At 41.2% G+C, this 27587-nt stretch overlaps 1 protein-coding gene across 1 annotated transcript in view; it reads right to left on the reverse strand.

Annotated features, from left to right (window-relative positions):
• The window catches only part of LOC131138601 (junctional adhesion molecule 3B-like), a 66015-nt gene that overhangs the window by 26715 nt on the left and 11713 nt on the right, over window positions 1-27587 (reverse strand). The window contains exon 2 of the mRNA XM_058087659.1: window positions 17532-17652. Coding sequence (XP_057943642.1) covers window positions 17532-17580 — 49 coding nt within the window. The 5' untranslated portion in view covers window positions 17581-17652. The remainder of the gene's footprint in view (window positions 1-17531; window positions 17653-27587) is intronic.

Raw genomic sequence — 27587 nt, forward strand, 5'->3', positions numbered from 1 at the left:
GAACACTGTTTATTGTTTATATTTATAATGAACTGCTTACAGATGCCTTCATGGAGATAAATAGTCGGATAATGTTCTGCAGCAAAATCTAATCCAAAGCCAATTTACCGACTACCGACAAACACATTCTTGACTACCGGCGCGTCACGGAACGAATTCAACAATAATTCCCGTACAGCATCATAAAGGTCTGGCAGATTTAACATCTGAAAAGAAAACAATTCACAATATTAATGTGGGTTTTTTTGTTTAGCCCAGCAGTTTTTTTTTCCTTCCAACTAATAATGCCCTGTTTGGTCGGCACACTGACAGCGGTTGGAAGGGGGTGGGGTGGGGTGGGGTGGGTCGGATTGCTGAGCCTCTCTGCAGAGATCAGCGTTCGGAGTGCACGGACAGTGGACAGCGGACACAGCTCCGATGAGCCAACGCTCAACTGACAACTGAACAATAACGCCACGGCACACAACAGAGACATGTTGACTTAGCGGGCCCAAAAGGTTTAATCTGCCTCACTTCCTGCGCGCTTGAAGGACACACTGAAGGCTGAATTGAAAAAGTGCTTGTTTGTGATGTAGCCATTTGGGGACACACACAATGACTTTTCACACAAATCTGCTGAATCTTGATTCTGTATGCATTAGTTGTGTATACATCCAATACTTTTTGGAGTAAGCAAACAAGCATTACCTTTAAGACCACAGCCTTTAAAAGCCAAAATCTTGTTAAATGTGGATTCAGGCTGCACGGTGTATAAGTGGTGTGCACGCAGGCCTCACAGCGAGGAGACCAGGGTTCAATTCCACCCTCGGGCCATCTCTGTGTGGAGTTTGCACCGTCCTACCCCTCCATCTGGTTCTTTTACAATCAGTAACTGTTACATTTGTTCACTTCCTGCTTTCCTAATATAATTCAAGTTATTATTAATATTATTTTTAGGCTGCACAGCGGTCTAGTGGTTAGCGCGCAGATCTCACAGCTAGGAGACCAGGGTTCAATTCCACCCTTGGCCATCTCTGTGCGGAGTTTGCATGTTCTACCCGTGCATGCGTGGGTTTTCTCCGGGTACTCCGGTTTCCTCCCACATTCCAAAAACATGCTAGGTTAATTGGCGACTCCAAATTGTCCATAGGTATGAATGTGAGTGTGAATGGTTGTTTGTCTATATGTGCCCTGTGATTGGCTGGCGACCAGTCTAGGGTGTACTCCGCCTCTCGCCCGAAGACAGCTGGGATAGGCTCCAGCACCCCCGCGACCCTCGTGAGGATAAGTGGTAGAAAATGAATGAATGTTTCACCGTGCTTTTATTTGTTTGCCCTACGAATGTACGCCACCCACCTTGTGTTGACGTTCGTTTTGATTCTTATTGTCGTGAGAATGAAAAATAGTCCATCAAATGTGGAGTCAACCGACGACAGCTTATCACAGGCTACGTTTATCTATGCCAGTGTGTCTGACCGCAATCTTTGTTTACACATTTTGCCTTATTACTGTACTTACTCAACATGAAACTATGTTTAACCTTTTCATCACTTATTTTTATTTATTTATCAGGGATGGGTCGATCGATTTCATGTGATCGGCATATGCTGATAAATGCCTTTCAACGCCGATCACAAGACCTATTTACTAACATATGTTTTAGTCTGAACGATTACCTGAAATAAATTGATATCAAAGTTTCCTTTACTGCTATTTATATCGACAATGTGACGTTCTTGTCAAGTTTGTGAGAAAACAAGCGGATCAGCACAGCCGAGAAAAGAGTTGAATGGGTCAAACAAAAGATTGTGGAGGCAAACTGCCCTACTTGTTGTGTAATGTTGTGGGAAGCACTTCTGAGCACTTTCAGTGTTCCTTACTAAGCACTCGGGAGAAGTGAGAGGAGTGAAGAATGGGAGGTCACCAAAAAAACGACTAACTGCGTGGGATGACTGGCCACAGGTGACGTGAGCTTTGACAGGCAGGCGTGGTTTCCGAGGCCGAGGGTCATTTCGAGCTCCCACTTTGTCAACTCATGACTGTAAATGGACAAAGGGTGTAGAAATTCCCAAAACGGAAACTTTTTCTTCAGCGTAACATCCAAAAAAAAGCAATAAAGGCGATCTGAAATTCCACTCTGAGATACACAACTTCGACTAATGACTTACTCATCTCAAAAGACAGCTGCTCTTGAACATTTTTCAGATTTGATTGAGATATCAAAATGGGGCGTCCCGAGAGAGCAGGCGCCTCAGACAGCAAGTGTGCATACAAATGCCGACGTGGGCCTTCAATATTAAATAGTTTGTGCAGGCTTGCTGAGTTGTGGGACAGGGAATGTAACTTCAACAACAGCTGGGGAGGGAAACCATCTGAGGCCTCTATTGCCGCACACCAACCCCCACCCCCCCGGAAAGCCACCCCTCATGGAGCCATGCTTCTATCACCTGCTCCGAGTGGAATCCGTGATGGGTTTCCGTGGGAAATACCAGACTCAACAAGCATGAGACAAACCCAAGTGCCACCCAGTCGGTCTTCCCGTCTGTGACGTGAACCGTGTCGCCATGTTGTACACTTTGACAAGAAGCACTGTTTACAACAAAGTGGTCAGGGAAACAATGGACACGTTACACGACCAAAATAAGAGGACAGCTGGCAACCCTGGTATGTGCCGTGTGAATTATCTGCTACCCTGGAAATTTGGGGTAGAAAAAGTAGTTCCACCTTTATGGAATCACGGAATTGGCCGGAATTGTTAAAAAGCGTAATCTTACAGAAATTGACATAATGAGAATGAAATGCTGTTATTGTGAGGACAAGGAATGTTTGTGAGGGGAAGTATTTCCCCGGCGGACCACTCAACCGTGGCAGAATATGATCACAACCCCACTTTGGGAACAGGACTGCAGCAATAAATGAAAGGGTTTTTGCATTTCATTAACAGACATTTTATTCATTCATTTTCTTCAAGAGGGTACCAGCTGTCTTCGGGCGAGAGGCGGGGGTACACCCTGGACTGGTCGCCAGCCAATCACAGGGCACATATAGACAAACAACCATTCACACTCAGATTCATACCTATGGACAATTTGGAGTCGCCAATTAACCTAGCATGTTTTTGGAATGTGAGAGGAAACCGGAGTAGCCGGAGAAAACCCACGCATGCACGAGGAGAACATGCTAAACGCCACACAGAGATGGCCGAGGGTGGAATTGAACTCGGGTCTCCTAGCTGTGAGGTCTGCGCGCTAACCACTCGAACACCGTGCAGCCCAGTAATAAAATTATTTTTCATATTTAAAAAAATGTAATAAAAATATGTAAACTTATAGAAACCAAAATACATCTAAATTAATATTTTAAGTATTTTTAAATTATTATATATATATATATATAATGTCAGTGTTTTTTGTACATTTATTTTTGGCAATATTCATTAATTCATTCATTCATTTTCTACCGCTTATCCTCACGAGGGTCACAGGGGTGCTGGAGCCTATCCCAGCTGTCTTCTACACCCTGGACTGGTGGCCAGCCAATCACAGGGCACATATAGACAAACAACCATTAACACTCACATTCATACCTATGGACAATTTGGAGTCGCCAATTAACCTAGCATGTTTTTGGAATGTGGGAGGAAACCGGAGAAAACCTGCGCATGCACAGAGAGAACATGCAAACTCCACACAGAGATGGCCGAGGGTGGAATTGAACTTGGGTCTTCTAGCCGTGAGGCCTGCGCACTAACCACCAACAGACATTTTAGTTAAACATAAATTCAAGCAGTATAACATGCACAAAGTTGGCTTGGCTATGCTAAAAATAAAAATAGTAAAAGCATTAGTCACATAGCGCGGAATATTCTATGAATCAGTTAACTAATCAGACTGATGGCCCCGGCAAGGCGTATTCAGACTGCAGAGAATTCTTTGGGAGTGTGTTCAACAGACCCATCCCTGATTAGCTATGACGAGCACCGAATAGCAAAAAGCCAAGCTCAATCTTCTGAGAAGCATCAGTGACTTCAGCTGTGACTTGGGCTTTCAGTTTGGGCCGCCCCCCTTCCCCTCCCCCAGCAGCCCCGTCTGAGCAGCTGATTGAACATCGCCACAATCAAGCTCACCCAAAGGACGTGGTACACCGATGCAAACATGCAAACAGATTCCTGATACAAGCTGAATGGAAATCTTTTAAGGGACGCCTATCAGCAGCAAAAAAAGCCAAGATAAGGTCACCCACTCGTTTATTTTCTATCCCGCTTGCCCCTCGTTAGGGTGGCGGGTCTCGCGGGGCCTCATGAAATACAGCACAGTATCACTGCCCCACCTAAAAGTGGCACGGGTGAAAGGAAAACCCAGGAACTCTCTTAGTCACACACGCATCATCTGTCTTTAACCGTTCGACTACGTCCGTGTCCAAAGTGGTCATTTTGGGCCTGCGGGACTTTATTTCGAGGCATATTTGAAAAATAAATTGAATTCACTTTTAACTCATTCAATCCCAAAGGCGTATTTATATATTTTTAGAATCCCAGATGCCCATTTTTTTTATGCGACAGGCAAAAAGAGATGATGATGATGCAACTCTCCACTAATGCATTAACATTTCAGAGCACTTTTAAGACATAAAAATGGCCACAAGGTGGCAGAAGTGCAGGCTCGTTTCAGTGGTAGGTTCAGTTCCAAATGTGAAAATTGTAAATTATTCATGGAGTTATATTTGTAAATATTTTTTTTCATGTAAAACACTTTTTTGTGTTGTTTATGTTGGTATAGTTGCTTAGATATTTCAGCGGTCACAAAATATATAAGCTGTTTTCCTCCCTTTTTTTAGTCAGGAGCTGCTATTTTCCTGAAACTTACTTTTGTTCTTAAAAACACAAAAAAGGGTAGAAACCTTTTTTCTGATGAAAGACAGGAGTCTAATCTTTCTTTTGGTCGGGTCCATGTACCATAGATCACAATAATCTGTGTCAAAATAGTTTTAGATGGCCGGTACTGAAGGGGTTGTATTTGTCTTATTTATAATGCATTTATTAGTTCATTCATTCATTCATTTTCTACCACTTTTTCCTCACAAGGGTGCTGGAGCCTATCCCAGCGGTCTTCGGGCGAGAGGCGGGGTACACCCTGGACTGGTCGCCAGCCAATCACACGGCACATATAGACAAACAACCATTCACATTCACATTCATACCTATGGACAATTTGGAGTGGCCAATTAACCTAGCATGTTTTTGGAATGTGGGAGGAAACCGGAGTACCCGGAGAAAACCCACGCATGCACGGGGAGAACATGCAAACTCCACACAGAGTGGCCAAGGGTGGAAACCCTGGTCTCCTAGCTGTGAGCTCTGCGCGCATTTATTAGTTAATTATCCCAATAAATGATTTATTAGATTACTGTTCATGCAGATACAGAATTTCCAAATGAGCACGCAGATTCACAATCTGCCATAAACAAAAGGATCTTCACGTTGATCTGATAAGATCCACTCAATTGTACAAGACAAATGGGATTTTCCATTTCAGCTTCTGACCCAGCAAATTTGACAGCGATTGTAAGTGTTTGAACAAGGATTTTCCATGTCCATGTAAAGTGCTGCACTCTGGCTTAGATTGGGATAACACTTGCTTTCATGTTACAGCCTCGAAGCCGACGATGCATATAGCAAATTTGGCACAATAAATAAGTCATCATTATTCCTAACTGTCAACAAGTTCAGTGCCAACTGGATCATAAAAAAAATCATTAAAATCGTATGAGATGAGAAACAAAGTTTTAGAATTACAAATACAGTCATCCTTTGCTAACGTCCATTGCGTTTTTTAAAAAAACATGGATTAATAAATGTTCACTGTTTCGTGGTTAACTGCACTGGTAAAAAAAAAAAAAAAAAAGCTATATGTAATATTGTTGTCACAAGGCGTCAGTAATGTTACATTGATGAGACATGACATTAGATGAGATTATCTTCACACTGCATGGAGTCAGCCATGGCATGCCTGAGATGAAGGTGCAAAAAGTTCAAGCGTTAAAAGTTAAAGCAAAGCCCGTCTCAGTGATCCTGTAGCCTGCCAATACAGCTGAACAATATGTTGTAAACAAAAAAAGATTATGATAAGAGTGTAAAGGTGACTATAGGGGTGTTATTTTGTGTCTACAGGGCTCTAATACTGGGAAAAAAGCTGTATTAGGAAGCCTGTAATTATAAAAATATTTAATTTATTAATATTTAATCCTGGGCGGCATGGCGGTGGAGTCGTTAGCGTGCAGATCTCACAGCTAGGAGGACCAGGGTTCGATTCCACCCTCGGGCCATCTCTGTGTGGAGTTTGCATGTTCTCCCCGTGCATGCGTGGGTTTTCTCCGGGTACTCCGGTTTCCTCCCACATTCCAAAAACATGCTAGGTTAATTGACGACTCCATATTGTCCATAGGTATGAATGTGAGTGTGAATGGTTGTTTGTCTATATGTGCCCCGTGATTGGCTGGCCACCAGTCCAGGATGTACCCTGCCTCTCGGTAGAAAATGAATGAATGAATTAATATTTAATCCTACTTGGCGGAAATTGACTTACCACTGGTCTGGAACCAATTAACTAATTAACCAATGACTATATTACTAGTTGTTAAACTACTGACTGTGACATAAATGTAAAAATGTAACCTACACTTTTAAACGACAGTGGGGGGTTTTTTATGTTGCTGTGTCCATTAAAGAGGAAACAGCAAAGATTAAAATGAGCTCATTTTGAGAATGACTCAACAGGAAATGAGGTTTAATGTTTAGGACAATTAAACACAAAAATAAAGCAGGAAAACGTTCAGGAAATCCCATTACACAAATGGGCTATAGAATATTCACAGTTTGAGGACTGCTTCCCTCTTCCTGCTTCTTCCACTTATAAGTATATATGGTATAAATGGTGTCATCTTCAGTTCTCTATTGACGGTGATGACGCATGATAAACACAGGCTGGTGAAATCCACCCAAATAGCTGCCCCCTTCACTTTTGGTTTCTATGACACAGAGCGCAAGCAGACCCACATGCAAAGCCCCGCATTCTATTGGAGCTCAGACAGAGGCCAGCCACCATGCTACAAACGCGTCGCCTATGTCTGGCATCCTGACAACTATTTGAGGCACTTACTTACCCCAAAGTATGCCCTCACACACACACACACACACACAAACACATGTGGCAACAGCCCTGCATGTCCTGCATTTGAGCTTCTCCTCGTGCATGACTCCCAGCAAAGACTTAAAAAGCACAGGGACCATGAGGACACAGGTGATGTTTTCTGACACAATCAGGAAAATCCATTCATGTGGTTATATAGAAACAATATCATATGCTCTTCAAATGCTCCATATCCATATCGCCATAATGATATAATACAATAAAGCCTCCATCGTTCAGTGTTTATTCAAAGTAAGCCTACACATCTGGTATTTGTAACAGGTACAATTTGAAAAAGATTTGAACTTCTACATGTTTTGCAGCTCAAGACCATTTTTTTTTTACTGGGGGGGCTTAAAGGGGGCTGCATGGCAATAAAGTGGTTGGCGCGCAGACCTCACAGTTAGGAGACCGGAGTTCAATCCCACCCTTGGCCATCTCTGTGTGTAGTTTGCATGTTCTCTCCGGGTACTCCGGTTTCCTCCCACATTCCAAAAACATGCTAGGTTAATTGGCAACTCCAAATTGTCCATGAATGAATGAATATTGCCAAAAAATAAATGTACAAAAAACACTGACATTATATATATTATATTTTTTTAAATAACTTTAAATATTAATTTGGATGTATTTTTTATTTCTATTGGTTTACATATTTTTATTAATTTTTAATATGAAAAATAACTTTAGTACTGGGCTCAGCTAGGAGACCCGAGTCAATCCCACCCTCGGCCATCTCTGTGTGGAGTTTGCATGTTCTCCCTGTGCATGCGTGGGTTTTCTCCAGGTACTCCGGTTTCCTCCCACATTCCAAAAACATTCATTCATTCATTTTCTACCGCTTATCCTCACGAGGGTTGCGGGGGTTGCTGGAGCCTATCCCAGCTGTCTTCGTGCGAGAGGCGGGGTACACCCTAGACTGGTCGCCAGCCAATCACAGGGCACATATAGACAAACAACCATTCACACTCACATTCATACCTATGGACAATTTGGAGTCGCCAATTAACCTAGCATGTTTTTGGAATGTGGGAGGAAACCGTAGTACCCGGAGAAAACCCACGCATGCATGGGGAGAACATGCAAACTCCACACAGAGATGGCCGAGGGTGGAATTGAACCCTGGTCTCCTAGCTGTGAGATCTGCGCGCTAACCACTAGACCGCCATGCAGCCCATTTCAAAAACATGCTAGGTTAATTGGCGACTCCAAATTGTCCATAGGTATGAATGTGAGTGTGAATGGTTGTTTGTCTATATGTGCCCTGTGATTGGCTGGCTACCAGTCCAGGGTGTACCCCGCCTCTCTCCCTAAGACAGCTAGGATAGGCTCCAGCATAAGCGGTAGAAAATGAATGAATATTTTGATGCTGAAGGTTGCCAACTCCTGCCTTAGAACAAGAACAGAACAAAAAGATGAACTGTATTTGAATCAAACACCCACACACAATAACACAGTTCACCGTCACTAATAACTCATTTGGATGAGCACCGATGTATCTGTATCATGTCTTACCCCGAGCACACAAGTTCACCCTCTCGATACACAGCCGTGCCAAGTGTGGACGTACTGTCTCGTTTATTTATGCAATTAAATCAAAGATGATGCTCTGAACACGCAAAACAACAATTTAGTCCCCTCGGGATCACTCACTCATAATCATGGTAACGTTTCATGATGGTGTACAGATTGTTGTGTTCAAGGGCTATGGAAAAACAAGAATTGACAATCAAGACCATAGGTCTATCACCAGAAATGTTTACAAAGAACATACAGTGGAACTGAAATGAGCCATTTCTTGCACACGTGATAAAGGAACCATTTGTTTATGCAAGTAAGCGTTTTATCACTGTGCAAACTCATCTTAACCGTTAATGGACATTCTCAACACGTGCAATACATTTCCTGCCTTCAAAATAAGAGCACTGTTCGCCACATCCTGTCTAATTGTGCAAAAAAAAGGGTGTCATACTATATATCTTTCATTAATAACGCAATTGGAGTTGCATAATCTTCCTTAACCACGAGTTCAGTCATTAGTTTGTTGAGGATTTTGTAGCAATGCTTGCAGAGGGTTAGAAACGTTAGCCAAGCTACATCCATTTCTGAAAATACCAGGCAAAATTGAATTTGGGAAAGATATAAAACTGATTTCATACAGCCCGACTTAAAGAGAATTGATGATAATAAAAGTATGACTAACCAACAGCAGTTTGTTTCCTTTTCCTTCAATTATGCATAATTAGTTTTATTTCTTCTGTCTTCATGTGATTTTCATTTTTATGCCTTATATAACAAAGCTGCAGCGGTAATTGTATTAAATATGCTGCCTATAGTGAAAAAAATGCATTTTTCTCCTGGTGTCCAGCAACCAAAAAAAAATTATTGTTAGTAGTTGCCAGAATTTTATTTTGAAGCTTAATTTGCACTGAACAGTGCACATGTGCATGTTTTAATGCTGTGCAATTATATGACACTGTTGTTTCACACTGCTTAGTGATAACGATGACATTAATCATACGACAACACATAGTACCGACTATTTCCATATCAAATTTAATGTAAACAAAATATGAAGTTTGACGTTGGTTTAAGTGGGCACTTTTTAGTACTAGCGGTCGACATGCTATATATACGTGTTGTTGACATAAACGGGTTCTACTGTAATAAAAACATCCAGGTGGACTCAATGGATCGGAATAAACTGTGACAAACACCTGAGCTTGTCATGCGTCTGCCTAGCGGCTATTTTTAGCCCCTAATTGCTCCTTTCTTACAGCCTGGTAAACAAAAGATGAATCCAGAGTGATTATCTGGTTATGACGGTCAGTGGGAGCTCCGCCTCAAGCTTTTTTTTTTTTTCCTTTGCAGGCCAACAGTGACGGAGCTTTGTGATGTTCACTGCCTCTGCCTCTGCCGTTGATGCAACAGCTAATTATTTCACTACCCAATAGCATCACAGTGTTTGATCAATGGTGGCCTCCTCACCTCATTGATGTAATCTGTCAGCATGCGGTGAACACATAAGCAGGACGACCGCTCTTCCCTTCTCCAGGGACCATGTGAACAGATAAATATCACACAACAGGAAGCCATTTGTGTGCTGCCGTGAGCCGTGAGCAGGAATCCTCCTGTTGAGCTAAATATTGACCAATAATGTTAAAACAACTGTATTTTAACACCATTATTTATTTTTACTGCATAATTGGCATAAATAATAATTATAGAGTTGGGCGATATTTTTTATGTACCAATATAGATTCTGGGGCGGCATGGTGTTCGAGTGGTTAGCTCGCAGACCTCACGGCTAGAAGACCAAGGTTCAATTCCACCCTCGGCCATCTCTGTGTGGAGTTTGCGTATTCTCCCCGTGCATGCGTGGGTTTTCTCCGGGTACTCCGGTTTCCTCCCGCATTCCAAAAACATGCTAGGTTAATTGCCGACTCCAAATTGTCCATAGGTATGCACATAAAGTAAAAATAAATAAAGTATTGGGGAAACACGACAAATCTGCGAGTACATTTAGCAAGACACCATGAGGACCTGCCGCTAGCAAGCAATGCCAAGGTCCTTTTGTATACTACAAAAGTAGTACTGTGATATTGCAGGTATTTTGTTTTTCGAATTGATATCACCATTTTGTTAAATAATGGTTATTTCAAGCATCCTAAAAGGACTTTTTACTCATGTTAGTTACTTTGTTCCACAAAAATACTGTTCTGATGGTGGATAAGTCAGGCACTGTATACTCTGTATTTTTTCACAGCTAATAGAATGTGAACCAATGAGCATGATTTTGACACATAATTTAATTTATTTGTTTTTTTTTGTAAATTTAAAGCTTTACATTAAAGCTTTATTTATCCAAATGCTACACTTTAAGTTTTTACAGCGGAAAGTTTGTGATACAGCATAACATACTGTTCTAATGGAATAAAAATGTGTTTAGTAAGTGCATATTGCTGGTGTAATTCAGTTTTTCCAGGAAATAATCTTTAACTACAAGAAAAACAAAAAAAATATCGCCTTGTTAACAGTATCGTAATATATCGTATCGTGAGCATAGTATCATGATACATATCGTATCGCCAGATTCTTGCCAATACACACCCCTAATCATAAATGCTGTTACTGGCTCTGCAACAGACAAAACGACAATGGAAACAGCATGAAACGATATTAATAGCGCAAATTACACAATTATGACAATAATTTTATAGCAACATCAACATCATTCACTCAAATGCTGAATCCTTGTGTGTGTGTGTCAAGTAATAAAAAATGTTTCCGCCCCAGCATAACAGTAACGAGCCTGTTTTCCCAAATAGGTCCATGGATCAACAGGACTGAGCTTTCTTCACGGCTACGGCTGCTTCCTGCGAGCTGATCAACAGGGGTGCCTTTTATCTCAGGCAAACAGGTGGTTATGATTGTTGCACATAGTGGAGGAGTTTCTGGCCCTCCATGTGTTTTCGGTTTAGGAATGTTGCCTTTGCTAACACGGACTCCGAGGTCTTGAGAGGGACGCTGTGGGTATTTCTGGTTACGCCTGCCTGCGCCACCGCTTGAAAACACCTCCACCCACTCCTGCTCAGCTGTTTCAGGCAATTCCAGAGTATGCGGGGCCACGTGCCGCTTTGACTTTTACCCTGCGGCCAAATAGTCACAACCGGACCGGGTGGAGTGGGGATTTATGTGATCAGTCACAAATCGTGAAAATTTGGGAGGTAGGTGAACGCAACGCCACGCCGCTCTGAATAGATAAGCCGAAAGAAATCCATGAATCCTTCCCTCGCTGTGACATCTGAGCCGGGAGCAAAATGTCAATATGACAGAGCTGACTGGCACTCAAGGGTTTCTGATATGAATAACTCCTGACTTTTAACAAACAAATGCAGATCACCGAGGGACTACTTTCTGTCCCGATCTTACTCGGCCATTTACTGTCTCTGCAGAAAATGTCAAGACTGTATGTGACTTGCCCGCCGGGGGTGGGGGCGTTACGTGCCATTCAGAGTGTGTTCCAAACATTTGCTCAAAGCTTTGGGTGGGTCAGGAAACATCTGACAAAATGTAGCTCCTTTGGGAGTGACTATGAGCAGTTATCTCGGACTTGTGTCTCGCCAAAACGGCTGTAGCACACATGCCAAACTATGATAAAACTCCCGACCTTTGGCTGCAATTTGGACAAATGTTTTAAAGAGTGTGCTGGACAACAGCTCCCATGGTTATGTGTGGGTTCGGGAAGGGTTCAAAGCGGGCTTATCGGTGGAGTTCATACAAGCATCGTCGTCGACAGCTCTTTCTCTTATCTTATCACTCAAATAAATAAACACACGGCTCCAATTGGATTAAACTAAGATAAAGCCTAGTAATAAATGTGCCATTTAGACCAGAAAATAATTTCAGATCCTGGTGTAAAAAAAAAATCAAAAAATTGTTACAACTGTAATGATGAAAATGGTAATATTAATGATGATTATAATAATGGTGATAATAATAACAATAATAATGGTAATAATGATAAAGATTATAATAATAATGGTAATAATGATAAAGATTATAATAATAATGATAATAATGATATTGATAACAATAATATTACAATGAGGCGGCACAGTGGTCGAGTGGTTAGCGCGCAGACCTAGGAGCTTGGAGACCAGTGTTCAATTCCACCCTCTCTCTGTGTGGAGTTTGCATCCGTGCAAGCGTGGGTTTTCTCTGGGTACTCCGGTTTCCTCCCACATTCCAAAAACATGCTAGGTTAATTGGCGACTCCAAATTGTCCATAGGTATGAATGTGAGTGTGAATGGTTGTTTGTCTATATGTGCCCTGTGATTGGCTGGCCACCAGTCCAGGGTGTACCCCGCCTTTCGCCCAAAAGACAGCTGGGATAGGCTCCAGCACCCCCCGCGACCCTTGTGAGAAAAAAGCGGTAGAGAATGAATGAATGAATATTACAATGATAATAATAACAGGGGAAAACAAGACTGTAGCATGAACATAATTATATCTTGCAAAAAGGGGTAGGCATTTATAGGCTTTTGCTTCAGCCTACTCCTTTTGGGCTTGTGATCAGATAGTTGAATACAAATGTAAATAATAATAATAAAGTTATATTTTGATTGATATAAGAAATGCACTGTAATGTTTCATATATTTGCCCAAATAAAATAAAATTAAAAAAGCTTTGTGTTTAAAATTCTGCACCAAAAGCAGAAAAAGGCGTTTCCCGTAAAAGCCAATGTGGCGTACTTCAAGTTTATATTTTCTCAATACTAATCCACTTTGACCATCTTCCAAGCTCTCACATATTTCTGCAACACTCTTGGCAAGCAGGGTTTTACAGCAGAAGTCCTCTTAAGGTATTTCTTTGGAGTAATTGAAGTGAAACTGCTCAGATGTAAGCCAACAATGTAAAATGTCAATGCATTCCATTAAGTGAGATTGGAAAGTCGGCTGTAAGCATGTGCACTTAAAATAACAATGGCCTGTGTCTTCTGCTCCGTTGACAGATGCCAGGGATGATATTTGCAGCTATGTTCAGTCACGCCGGGCTTTAGCCTTCACTTTGAATAGCTGAGGCAATGCGGCCATTAAGATGATAGCAATCCATCGAATGAATTGCAAATATCAAGCACATCTGACAGACATCACAACAAAGTGTGTGCGTCTGTGTTTGTCATAGGAAAAGGGACATCTGGAGCAGTGTGGTTCCAGAAACACAGATACATTCCAATACTATAAAATTGGCCCTAATCGATACTTCTGATACGGTAAACGAGGGATTACTGTATCGCAATTAGTCCAATCTATAAGAGGCTATTAGTATTTCACAACATGGACTTTGTCCAGCTTCAATATCGCTACACTTAAACTGTTTCTAAGGACTCAGGAGATGCTGGCTTAGAGCCACCCCACCACATGGCTAAGCCCCCTTTCAAGCAAGACAAAAGAAATTCTTAAATCTTCACCAGCTCACTGCCCCCCCCTATAAAAAAGTCCCCATAACAGGTTTTACGTAGGGGAAACATTATCAAAACTACTGAACTTCACAGGCCCATAACTTCAAATAATGACAAAAAAAATACAAGTGTTGCAGAGAACACATTTCCATTGTAATCAAGAATAAGCCTTTACACACGTGACCGATCACTGAAGGTTCTTATGTCTGTACTTCGATGGCTATTTTGGTCCGCACATGCCTCGAGACGAGTGTGTGCAAGGTATAAAAACCAGAGAGAAAAAAAAATATATACCAAACCATAAACATGAAGTTATTACTGCTGTCAAGTCAAGTCAATTTTATTTATATATAACCAATTCACAACAGAAGTCCTCCTGAGGCACTTTCGACATTGAGAGAAGAACCCCACACGAGCAAGCACTGAAGCGACAAGAGGCAAGAAAGAACTGAAACCAATTCTATATGAATAATAATCCTAAAAATGCTAATTTTTCCCACACGATTAGGAATGCAGTAACACAAGCACACTATAATCAGGGGCCCCACCATTAAATGTACACAAGTACACACAATTGACACTGAAAAACCGCTGCTGAAGCTCTGCAACCATTGTGTCCAGTGGACAGTGATCAATGATATAATAATCATTAATATATTATTAATTAGCCTATTATTATTACTATCATCATTATTCTTCTTCTGATTATTACTCCTAATACAAGTAGTAGTAGTAGGATAGTATTAGCCTGCTTATTGCCTTGCTTATTAGCCTGCTTTTGCCCTGTTATATAAAATAAAATAAAATAAAATAATCAATGAAAAATATAAAATTATTTAGGGGGCTTACGAACATTTTAGGGGAACTGAAGACCCCCTAAAATAGACTTAATGACGCCACTGATGTTTCATCTCATAAAGACTATTCAAAATCAAAATGCGTAATCTATCATGATCGTTTGGACGCTCCCCCGTCCCGTCTCACTCAATGGACTATACCAGATACAGAGACAGGAGCAAAACAAACTTGCTCGGAAAAAAATGAAACAGTTACCCCAGTGAAGCAGAGTAGAGGAGAATGCAAGAGGAAAACAAACAGCTTTTATCAAAACTACCAATGGTGTCAACCTTTTTACAGTCACAACAAACATACACACACAAGGACATCAGCACCGCTACTGTCAATGTCTGCCAAAGAGAATACAGTAGTTCCGGAGATGAAGCTGAGAGTGACAAAAATGTGAGCATTAAAACGGTAACCTCGATTAAACGTTGCTGAATGTTCCTATTCCAGAGGTGATTGACTTGTTGGGTAATAATAATGCCTTCGGAGGTGGATGATTGTGCCTAAAATTACTAAATACACCCCTGTGCATACCTTGGCTCATTTTGGGTAAAAACTGCTTAGCTCTTGTGTGTGTGTTTTTTAATTAACTCCAATAATTCTAAAAAAATAATTAAAATATAGATACAATATACAGGAAAATTGAAGAATGACAAGGGGGCCACATTGATTCCCTATCTGTGTGCATGCACCGCGTGGGAACTGAACTGTATGTTCCATACAGAAATAGCCGACTATGAATACATGTACTGGTACACCCCTAATGTGTATCCATTTTATTACATTTGATGACTGTTGTTGCAGGACAAACACCTTTTATCTTGTTGCTGAATCTAGACGTAGTCCTGGTTATCTTAAACAGATCACACTGCAGAGTATGGGATCGTATAAATCAGATATACGCAACCTGACCGTTCAGTACTGCAGTATATCGGATACAGATGGGATTTATATTGACATTTGGAAAAAAAAATTAATTATACTGTTTACATTGACATAAAACTCGCTAAATGTACTGCAAAAAAAGGGCAGTAAGGATAATTCATAATGCCGCCTACACTAAAATCACAAATACTTAAACTTGCTGATATAGTTCATCTTCAAACAGCTAAAATAATGCATAAGGCTAAAAGTAACCAATTACCTACAATGTCATCCAATACGTCTCTACAAGAGAGGAGAAATATGATCTCAGGGAAGAACTACATTTGAAACACTTATATGCTAGGACTACGTTAAAAAGCCATAGCATTTCAGTATGTTGAATTAAACTATGGAATGGATTGAGTAAGGACCTCAAACAATGCACAACGATGAGCCAATTCAAGAAACAATACAAGCAGTTGATGTTTGCTAAATACAAGGATGAAGAGTCTTGAACCAGTCATGATGTGCTATATATATATATCACTATATTGACAGTTACTATGGTACCCATTATGTCATTGTATGGTCATATCACCTCGTACTTCGGTACGTAAAAAAATAAAAATACATTAAAAAAATATTTTAAAAAAACTTAAATTATATTAGGAAAGCAGGAAGTGAACAAATGTAACAGTTACTGATTGTAAAAGTACCAGATGGAGGGGTAGGATTTAATAAGCTTTGCTTCTTCCTACTCCTTTTGGACATGTGGAACTGTGAACTGATTATGTGATGCATTCAATTGTAATCTGATTCATGTTCAAATGAAACAAACCATTACCATTACCATAAACACAAATCAGATACAGGGCAAAAATCTACAGAATGAGCGGAGTCAAAGAGAAAAAAACAAGCCTGATTTCCACACTGGCTGCATGACACAGCAACAAGTGGATTCTAGAACGGTAAGTCATCGTGGAGGTTCAGATTTCCCTGCAATGTTTGCCATCGCCGAGGCCGTCTCAAGCGGGCTAAACTCGGCTGGCTTCCACAGGTGTATTATGGGCTCATCACTCCCAGACGTGCGCTGATAAAATGGCGATAAAGGGGCTAATCGTGTCTGGTGTAGTTTGAAAAGATCCATGGGCAAAAAAGCGGAGGGGGGGAAGAAGGGGGACGCGTGGGGGTAGGGGGGTTAGAGGACGCGGCCGGACTAGCTCCTCCCGCGGTCAGCCTGCCTTTATTCCCCCGCTGGAGGAAACCGTTATCTCGCATCACTACTTCCCAACACCGCCACGCTAAATAGTTAACGGCACGTCCGCAAACCATCTTTAATTCACAGGCCGTCCTTCTCAACTTGAGAAACTTCTCCCCCCCATTCCCCCCCACCCACTCGGGTCACTCAAACCACGGCTTTGATAAACTAAACAAAAGCTGCTTAAAAGCGTTCCACTCGGTTAAAATGGCGTCTGTATAAAACACACACACAAATTCACACCTCACTCTGACTTGCTGTCAGTCCGGGATGACTTTTAGCTTTTAACGGACCTGACTTCAAACACGGAATAACAGAAATGGCGACCAAACAGCGGCAGAAGTGAATGGTGCTAAACGGGGGTGTTTCCGCGCTGAGAAAGAGGCACAATGTGAGGATTCCCGTTTGGGGTGAGGGGGGTTTGTTGTACTTACAGTGAGTTGAGAGGAGAGTCAGGAGGCACACCAGACGTGCTTTCGCCATCTTGGAGTCGATGCAATGCTGGCTGTGAGCGGCGGTACATGCGCAAAGTAGCCTAAAGAGATTTGGTGTGGGCTTGAGAGAGGGGAGAGAGAGAGCGAGAGAGAGAGAGAGAGAGAGAGAGAGAGAGAGAGAGAGAGAGAGAGAAGGGGTGGGAGGGAATTATATTAGGTTTCCATAGCAACCCAAAGCATCACTCACATTGGCAACAATTTATAGTTGGAAGGGGGAGGCTTGTGTCCTTGTGATGCCTTGCATTTTATTCAGAGCAGGGGTGTCCAAAGTGTGGCCCAGGGGCCATTTTTGCGCCACAGCTTGTTTTTATTGTCCCAAACTTTTTTCCAAATGGATTCAGCTCCACTTTTACATTTTCAAACCAATCCATGCAAAAACATTTTTGGATAGTTCACGTGGCGAGGGACTTAAATGGCTCCCAGGCTGCACTTTGGACACCAAAAAACGGATTGTATTATTTAATAATAATAATAATAATACATTTTATTTGTATAGCGCTTTTCAAAATACTTAAAGACGCTTTACAGAAAAATGGAGTGGAATAAAAGCAAGTAAACAGATACATTAAAATACAACATTCATACGTTTATACACAGCTAAAACATGGGTAATTGCATGGGTAATTACATTTGTAAATAATAATAATAATAATAATAATAATAATAATAATAAATTATAATAATTATTATATTATAATATATAATAATAATATAATAATAATATATTATTATTATTAAAGAAATAATTAAGTAAATAATAATAATTATAATAATAAATTATAATTATAATTAGATTCTAATATATAATAATATTGTTATTATTATTATTTAGTTATAAAAATTATAACTATTTACATTGTAACAACACAACATTAACAAAACATGACACAGCCAAATATAAATTGAAATCACTCCAAAATCTGCCCACACACCCTCCAAAAAGTTCCACTTTTGTCTCATCGGACCACAGAGTATTTTCCCAAAGGCCTTCGAGATCATCAAGATATTTTCTGGAAAAATTGAGACGAGCAGTTTTGATGGAATAATGAACGCTTACAGTTCCTTCAATGTTGATGTAGGGTCTTTTGTGACCTCTTAGATGAGTCACTGCTGCACTTTTAGGATCATTTTGGTTGGCTCACCATTCCTGGGAAAGTTCACCACTGTTCCATGTTTTCGCCATTTGTGGATACTGGCTCTTACTGTGGTTTGCTGTAGTCCCAAAGCTTTAGAAATGGCTTGACAACCTTATAAATTGTTAATGATATAAGCTAAGATGTGCGTTCATGTATGCAAGTAGACATTATATAAAACGCCAATCAATTGTAGTCACAGCATATTTACTTTGACATAAACTAATGCAAAGTTAAATGCAAAGCTACAACAAGGGAGAAACCTACAGCTTGTTTGGCACCATGGGGTTATTGCTAAAACAGGAAATAGTCACGTAATGAACCAAAACAAATAGGTCATGTGAGGACAAGGACGACCATGGTAAGTAGGACTGGAACAGCTGTTCACAGTCGTGCAGTTAGCATATCCAAACAGTACACAAACAGGTCAATGGATTGTGGACGTTGTAGTATGTTATACACATTACCCACATTTTTTTTGGGGGGGGGGGGGGGGCAAACATGACACATAAATGTGCACAGCGGCACCAGAACACCTGTCATGATCAGTGATTGGAATAACGCTGTTTAAAATAATACTTTTTTCACTAACGGGTAATTTAATTAATTACTTTTACTGTTAGCATAACGCCGGTACCATTTTCGACACCATTTTCAACAAGGGAGGGGGTGAGATAACCACATAAGGATTGGCTGAGGTTTTAGTGAAATTGCGTTCTCAGCCAATCAGAGGACTTGGGTGGGCGGGTGCTTAGAGCACATAAGCAACGAAAAAATGTCCCCGAAAAAAAACTTTGTTCACGTCTTGTGTGAGCAACTTTTTTTTTGGGGGGGGGGGGGGGGGGGGGGATAGTTCCTTTTACTGGTAACTAGTTACTTTTGTAGCAGAGTAACTCAGTTTGTAACACAGTTACTTTTTTAGAAGTAAATAGTAACTATAACTAATTACTTTTTTAAAGTAACATGTGGCTGGTTAGTGCGCAGACCTCACAGCTAGGAGACCCGAGTTCAATTCCACCCTCGGGCATCTCTGTGTGGAGTTTGCATGTTCTCCCCGTGCATGCGTGGGTTTTCTCCGGGTACTCCGGTTTCCTCCCACATTCCAAAAACATGCTAGGTTAATTAGCGACTCCAAATTGTCCATAGGTATGAATGTGAGTGTGAATGGTTGTTTGTCTATATGTGCCCTGTGATTGGCTGGCCACCAGTCCAGGGTGTACCCCGCCTCTCGCCTGAAGACAGCTGGGATAGGCTCCAGCCCCCCCCCGTGACCCTCGTGAAGATAATCGGTAGAAAATGAATGAATGAATGAATGAAAGTAACGTGCCCAGCACTGGTCATGATGCCTTCAGGACCACCAAACTGGATCGCCTAAACACCCTAGCTGTGCCTGGATATTGTGTACAGAACAGAATCGAATTGGAATTCCGCAAGATTCCTCGAGGGACATGTTCAAATTCCCTTTCATTGTGACCCTAATACTTTTTGTGTTTTTGAAATAAGGACTGTAAATAACCACAAAGTCAGTAGCAATGCAGTACCCAGTATCAGAAAGTCATGACAAATATGTTGATTCTGTGGTGCGATGCTATTTTTTTTCTTTTTGCCAAAGGGAACTATAGAATTAGACTAAGGGGCTTTTATGCGCTCTGCTCCCATGGGCCATCGGGAAGCGTTGTCCTATTGGAAAAGCTAGTCTGTGAGTGTGTGTGTGTGTGTGTGTCAAGGATTTCAAGGCAGAGTCAATATGAATGTGATTATTCTTTGTTGAGCTTTAATCTATTTCATCAGCTTCCCATTGTGACTGATGTACTGTTGACTATTGTACTATTGTACTGTTGATGGAGCACTTACTGATAAATATGTATGCCGTTACATGGTCACTATGTGCAACTATGGTATTTGTAATACACATATAATACATAATGTGTCTTTGTGGAACATCATACCATCTATATTGGTATAGATGGAGTTTAATTGCATACTACGATGTACTGTATACGGGTATTTGTTATTCACAAGCATAGCTTGAATACTGGAAGTCTTTATACACAAGTCATCCATGGATCAACCAGCCAGATGGCAATATGTGATAGCGTCCCGATGGACCTGAAATTCCAGCCTTGTCTGTTATTGCTGTCATGCCAGGATAATCCTTTACTGGGAACAAACACACTTCTACCTGGGACCACACAGTATTTATCTTGTGCATGGTACAGTATGCAATCTGGTATTACAGTTTAAAAGTGCCAATAATATATTTGGAATATTTCGACAAAGATTTATCTTGCATGTAGCATGTAGCATGAACACGCCACTTGGTTGTTGTCGTGCCAAAGGAAGACAGCTAAAGGTCAGAGGCTGGAGTGCAGATGCCGTCGGCGGAGAGCAATTATATTTCTCAACATGACCGTAACAAGAAAAATGAGATAATCATGCAAGGAAAACAAATAAAGCTAAATATTCAGACTATTCTTCTCAACGTCTCGAAGCGTACTAATCACATCTGGCACAGCTGGCGGCATTGCGCCTGGCGCGTGCGTGAGTCATTTTGTACTTGGGATGCGGTGGGGTGTAGAGGTCCGCTATGTGCTCTCAGCGTGCCGCCGCGGGAGCTGGCTGCGCTGACCGCTAGCGACTGCTTCGGGGCTGGGCGGACCTTGGAAAAGCATCCCAAGATGCCAGAAAGAGTCGCTAGAGTTGTCACGGTTGAGACGGTTTGGAAAATCACCAGATTTATTGAGAAGCATGAACTATACTCAGTATAGTCGCATGATGGATGAACAGAAGGAATCTGAGTGTATGCTTCAAGGACCGTGGAAGAAAGTGCAAAATCTCAAATCTTGATAAAAAAAAAACCCTGATTCACAAACCATAAAGACATCAACAGGATGTTACATCCAAAGTGTGTAGTGAAGTATCACAGGTCCGTCATACTGCATAACAAAACTGCTTCAAATATCCTGTACAATAACTGTGCAATAAACTGTGCAATAAACCTGTGGATTCATCAATTTTGTTGCTTTTCCATAGCTTAATCAGTTCAATACAAGTGTCGTTTTAACTTTGGGTTATTCCTGGTTAAGGAATGAGCCGCACGGTGATTGAGTGGTTAGCATGTTGGACACAAAGTCAGGGTTCGATTCCCCTCTTGGAGAATCACTGTGTGGAGTTTGTCCAAAGACAGCTTGGATCGGGTCCAGCATATCCACTATGACTCTAATGATAATATTAAATGAATCGTAAAACTTTCCAAAAATTAAAGGTTTGATTCCCACTGTGCTCTGAATAATACGCAGCTTCTCTACAGTGCACGTATGCACGTACAGTAGTTGTACATGAACAATGTGCTGCATTCATATGGGAGAGCTCTATTTTGAGTGGGAACAGGTACAAGTAACATAGCCGCACATGTACTTTATGCAGTTCACTTATTTCCGCGGAACAATGTTACGCCCCCCGCCCCCCCACCCCCACCTCACCCCAGGGTACAGACAAATACAACACAGCTAAATTATGCACCAAATGCATCAAGCTTTCTAGTGTGTGAGCTTGATGGAAAGAAATACAACATTGCAACACACACACACATCCACACATATGCACACACACACACACACACACAACACTGCCTCTTGTTTTCATTGTGTTCCTTGTGTCCTTTGAATAATAGAAGTGGGTTGAGATGTATTGAATCCTCAGATTTACTTCCAGCACTTACAACAGCACTATCTCTCTCTGTTCATTCTCCAAAAACACTGTATTGTATGCAGATGTCTTTCTTTACTTGCCTCTTTTTGGGAATGTGTGGGGGGGGGGGGGGGGGTGTCCATTGGGAGTAGAGAAAGCAACCCTTCTGCTAGCTTAACATTGTCATTCTCCTCCAATTACAGACATTTGCAATAACAGTGCAATAAAAGTGATTAGGAACTTGAACTAACTTTTGCACCAATGTTACAGACCAGGAGTCTAATTTATTGGGTTATTATTGGGTTATATTATTATCGGGTAATTTATTTAAAGTATTATCTACTTTATTGGGTAATTTGAGTGTAAAAGGAAACTATAGGGGTGTTACTTCATGCCTAGAGGGCTCTAATAATGTTAAAAATGTATTTAGAAGGCAGAGAACAGGTTTTCTATGCCATGACGCCGAAATTATTCAATTTAAAAGGAGGAATCCAACTTTATAAAGAATTAATCCTAATTTGCGGAAATTCACTTATCACTATCACGTCTGGAATCCATTAATCGTGATAAACAAGGGATTACTGTATTTGAATTTCTTAAATTGACCAATCCGGGGTATACCTTACCTCTCACCCAAACTCAGCTGGGATAAGAAAACTATAGGGGTGTTACTTCATGTCTAGAGGGCTCTAATAATGTTAAAAAAACGTATTTAGAAGACAGAGAACAGGTTTTCTATGCCATAACTCAGAAATTATTCAATTTAAAAGGAGGAATCCGACTTTATAAAGAAGGTATCCTATTTCACGGAAATTCACTTATCACTATCGGGTCTGGAATCAATTAATCGTGATAAACAAGGGATTACGGGATTTGAATTTCTTAAATTGACCAATCCGGAGTATACCTTACCTCTCACCCAAACTCAGCTGGGATAAGGAAACTATAGGGGTGTTACTTCATGTCTAGAGAGCTCTAATAATGTTAAAAAATTTCTTTAGAAGGCCAAGAACAGTTTTTTTTTAAAGAAACTATAGGGGTGTTACTTCATACCTAGAGGGCTCTAATAATGTTAAAAAAATAATAGGTTTATATGCCATAATTCCAAAATAGGATACCTTCTTTATAAAGTCAGGTATCTTATTTTGCGGAAATTCACTTATCACTGTCGGGTCTGGAACCAATTAATTGTGATAAACAAGGGATTACTGTATTTGAATTTCTTAAATTGACCAATCCGGAGTATACTTTACCTCTCACCCAAACTCAGCTGGCATAGGCTCCAGCACCCCCCGTAAGCGGCATAGAAAATGAATGGATGGGTTTCTTAAACTCCGTGTCACCTTGAGGGGCACTCCTGACACCCCTGTCAAGAAGATGAAGCATGAAGTGGTGTCATCATTGTAGCAAAACCAAGCCATGTGCGCCACCAGACTACACATGAGCAAAGCCTCCTGCTGCTTTCCCTCCCCGGGCAAACCAGTTGTCATTCCTCTCACACCAGCCAGTTACCACTTGGAGGATCCCACAACAACCAAACACATTGCAGGATTGCGAATGCAAACCACAACATGGATGCACAGCTTTCCAAATACCAGATGGACCTGTTGGCAGTTTGCAGGGTGAAGACATACCCCATCAGTCGTCTTGGAAGACTCAATTTTGATATTACTGTGGCGGGTTTGGACCCAATGCAGGTTATTTCGGAAAATATATGATAATTTTATCCAATACTAGCAATCCGAGTGAGACTCACTGGCCAGGTTGAGTTGGCTTCGCTGCCCTGGTTTTATCTATCAATATCTATGTGCATGTTTATCAAGACAGTACCCCCTTCAACGATCCTTCCGGGACCTGCCATGAGGAATTGCACATAGTGATGTGCGGTTCCATACTGAAAAATCCATACCTCCGATATCAATCAACATAGATTTTCAAATCAAAATATCAGGATATACTATATATATATTATATATATTATCTGATTATATCTACTATTTTGGGTAATATGAACTTAAAAGTGGTGGCACGGCTGTCGATTGGTTAGCGTGCAGACCTCACAACTAGGAAACCAGGGTTCGATTCCACCCTCGGCCATCTCTGTGTGGAGTTTGCATGTTCTCCCAGTGCATGCGTGGGTTTTTTCCGGGTACTCTGGTTTCCGCCCACATTCCAAAAACATAGGTATGAATGTGAGTGTGAATGGTTGTTTGTCTATATGTGCCCTGTGATTGGCTGGCCACCAGTCCAGGGCCTCTCGCCCAAAGACAGCTGGGATAGGCTCCAGCACCCCCGCGACCCTCGTGAGGAAAAAGCAGTAGAAAATGAATGAATGAATGAACTTAAAAGTGACTATAGGGGTGTTATTTCATGTCCACATGGCTCTAATAACCACTGAAAAAAACAGTGTGATTTCCTTCTTTTTCACAGGACATCACAGGATGATATAAAACCAGGGTACAAGGTCGGAATATGAATCCAGACACTCCGTACTTACAGTGCCCACCACTGAATCCAGAATTCAGTCAATGATTTAATCTGCAAAAGCAACTCATATCTCACCCTGCATTTGGACCAAGATTCCCATCCATGCAGCCAGGACCACCAAGATGCATATTAGCATGATGGGGTGACAGAGCAGACCAAGCAAAACAGAATGGTTCGTACAGAAATAGGCCAATTTTATAAGGACACTTCAAAACAAATAGAAAAAGCAATTTAGTCACTGCTCTGGATGCATTGCTCCAAATAAACCAAATAAACCTCTAATGGTATGTTGACACTGATTTTATTGCTGATGTGTCTCACCCACCGATTCCACAAAGCCATCAATTAATTCTCTTTGCAGGGATGACTTTACTTCATGAAAGCAAAATATTTCATTTCTATATTTCATTTCCTTCATTTCTTCATCAATTCATAGTCATGCTCAAAGACTAGATAGGATAGCTCTAGTGGGACACAACTAGAAATGTTTTCATCAGTTCATGTTCATGCTCAAAGACTAGATAGGACAGCTCTAGTAGGATACAACAAGAAATATCTGCATCAGTTCATTGTCATGCTCAAAGACTAGATAGGACAGCTCTAGTAGGATATGACAAGAGATGTCTTTATCAGTTCATGTTCATGCTCAAAGACTAGATAGGACAGCTCTAGTAGGATACAATGAAAGATATCTGCATCAGTTCATGGTCATGCTCAAAGACTAGATAGGACAGCTCTCGTAGGATACGACAAGAGATGTCTTTATCAGTTCATGTTCATGCTCAAAGACTAGATAGGACAGCTCTAGTAGGATACAATGAAAGATATCTGCATCAGTTCATGGTCATGCTCAAAGACTAGATAGGACAGCTCTCGTAGGATACAATGAAATATATCTGCATCAGTTCATGGTCATGCTCAAAGACTAGATAGGACAGCTCTCGTAGGATACAATGAAATATATCTGCATCAGTTCATGGTCATGCTCAAAGACTAGATAGGACAGCTCTAAGAGGATACAAACAAAGATGTCTTCATCAATTCATGGTCATGTTCAAAGACTAGATAGGACAGCTCTAGTAGGATACAACTAGAGATGTCTTCATCAATTCATGGTCATGTTCAAAGACTAGATAGGACAGCTCTAGTAGGATACAACTAGAGATGTCTTCATCAATTCATGGACATGGTCAAAGACTAGATAGAACAGCTCTCGTAGGATACGACTAGAAGTGTCTTCATCAGTTCATGTTCATGCTCAAAGACTAGATAGGACAGCTCTAGTAGGATACGAATAGAGATATCTTTATCAAGCCATGGTCATGCTCATGGTCATGTAGGATACAACAAGAGATGTTTTCATCAGTTCTTGCTTATGCTCAAAGACTAGGTAGGACATCTCTAGTGGTCTAGTGCGATAGGACTAGAGCAAACATTCCTTAAGGAAAATGGTCAGGTCTAGAACCAATTAACCGCAATAACCGAGGGATTACTGTAGTTATTAGTAGGGGAGTAACGCTACACCATAATAGACACGTACCTCGGTTTTCAGTACAGTCGGGGAACAAATGGTTCCGTATTGCGTTACAGTACGTTACAGTATACAGTCAATAAATAACACATCGCCAACCATAAACCAAAGCATGCCAGGAATGGTGATATTGAAATCCTACACAAATACGTATATCATCCAAGAGTGATACCCAAATACTCACAAGTGACTTATTACATGATATAATAATATTTACACCCCTGTAAAAGACTCAGGAACACACATCTGTGAGTGCATGCTGATTACACCAAATGGAAGCAAAGGTTCCCACGTTAGCGGACGAAATAAATCAGCAAATGAATGGTGGCGTCATCAAGGTTGTGTTGCGGGATAAAAGGTGAAATCAATAAATCAGATGCTAGCTTTGTTTTCATGTGTAATACGGGAGAGCTGCTGTTTGGTTCAGTGCACACGTCTCCACACACACACACACACACACATACACACACACACGTAAACCAGTAAGTTGACACAGAGCCGTGGCCTCCTTTAAAAAAAGGGTAGCAGATGGCACTGTGGGAGGTGGTCAGCGAGGATGAAGAGGTTCAAGCCCCATCGGTGAGCTTACGTGCGATCATCCGTGCGTATTTACCCTCTCGTACATGCTAAGTCTTTAGCACACAGTAAGACGCAATGAGTCGCCACTTTATTCATAAGAAATGCCGTAGGTGGAACATTCCAGGAAGTGTTTATTGTGTCACATGTCCACTCGGTAAATAAATACTATGCAGCCCATTCATAGCTAACGATAGCTGTCCAGAAATCGGAAAGTTCAATATTTGGTGTATAAACTGGTATATGAATGCGAATGAATGGTAGTGGTTTGAGACGCCTTAGATGCGGATTGGCAGCCACGTTTTCCGTGCAGATGTGACTACAGACATAGTTTACCAATCTGTCTGAAAACCAAACACTGCGTTAGACATTGGAAGCTCCATATGGTGCTGAAAAAAGCGACAGGCATGGATTGTAAATCTTCTACAGACCGTCCAGTCAGGAACCAGGTGCTGCTGTCGTCCCCGGGGCCTCAGCCAGTCAACACTGTTGATTCCGAGAAAGAAAGTGGAAAACTCCGGCTTGTCTCAAGCTGGACAAATGGGTTTCTATGACAAAAACCAGACAAGGTCCCAAAAA

The sequence above is a fragment of the Doryrhamphus excisus genome, chromosome 11 (assembly GCF_030265055.1).
Source record: "Doryrhamphus excisus isolate RoL2022-K1 chromosome 11, RoL_Dexc_1.0, whole genome shotgun sequence".
Classification (NCBI taxonomy): domain Eukaryota; kingdom Metazoa; phylum Chordata; class Actinopteri; order Syngnathiformes; family Syngnathidae; genus Doryrhamphus; species Doryrhamphus excisus.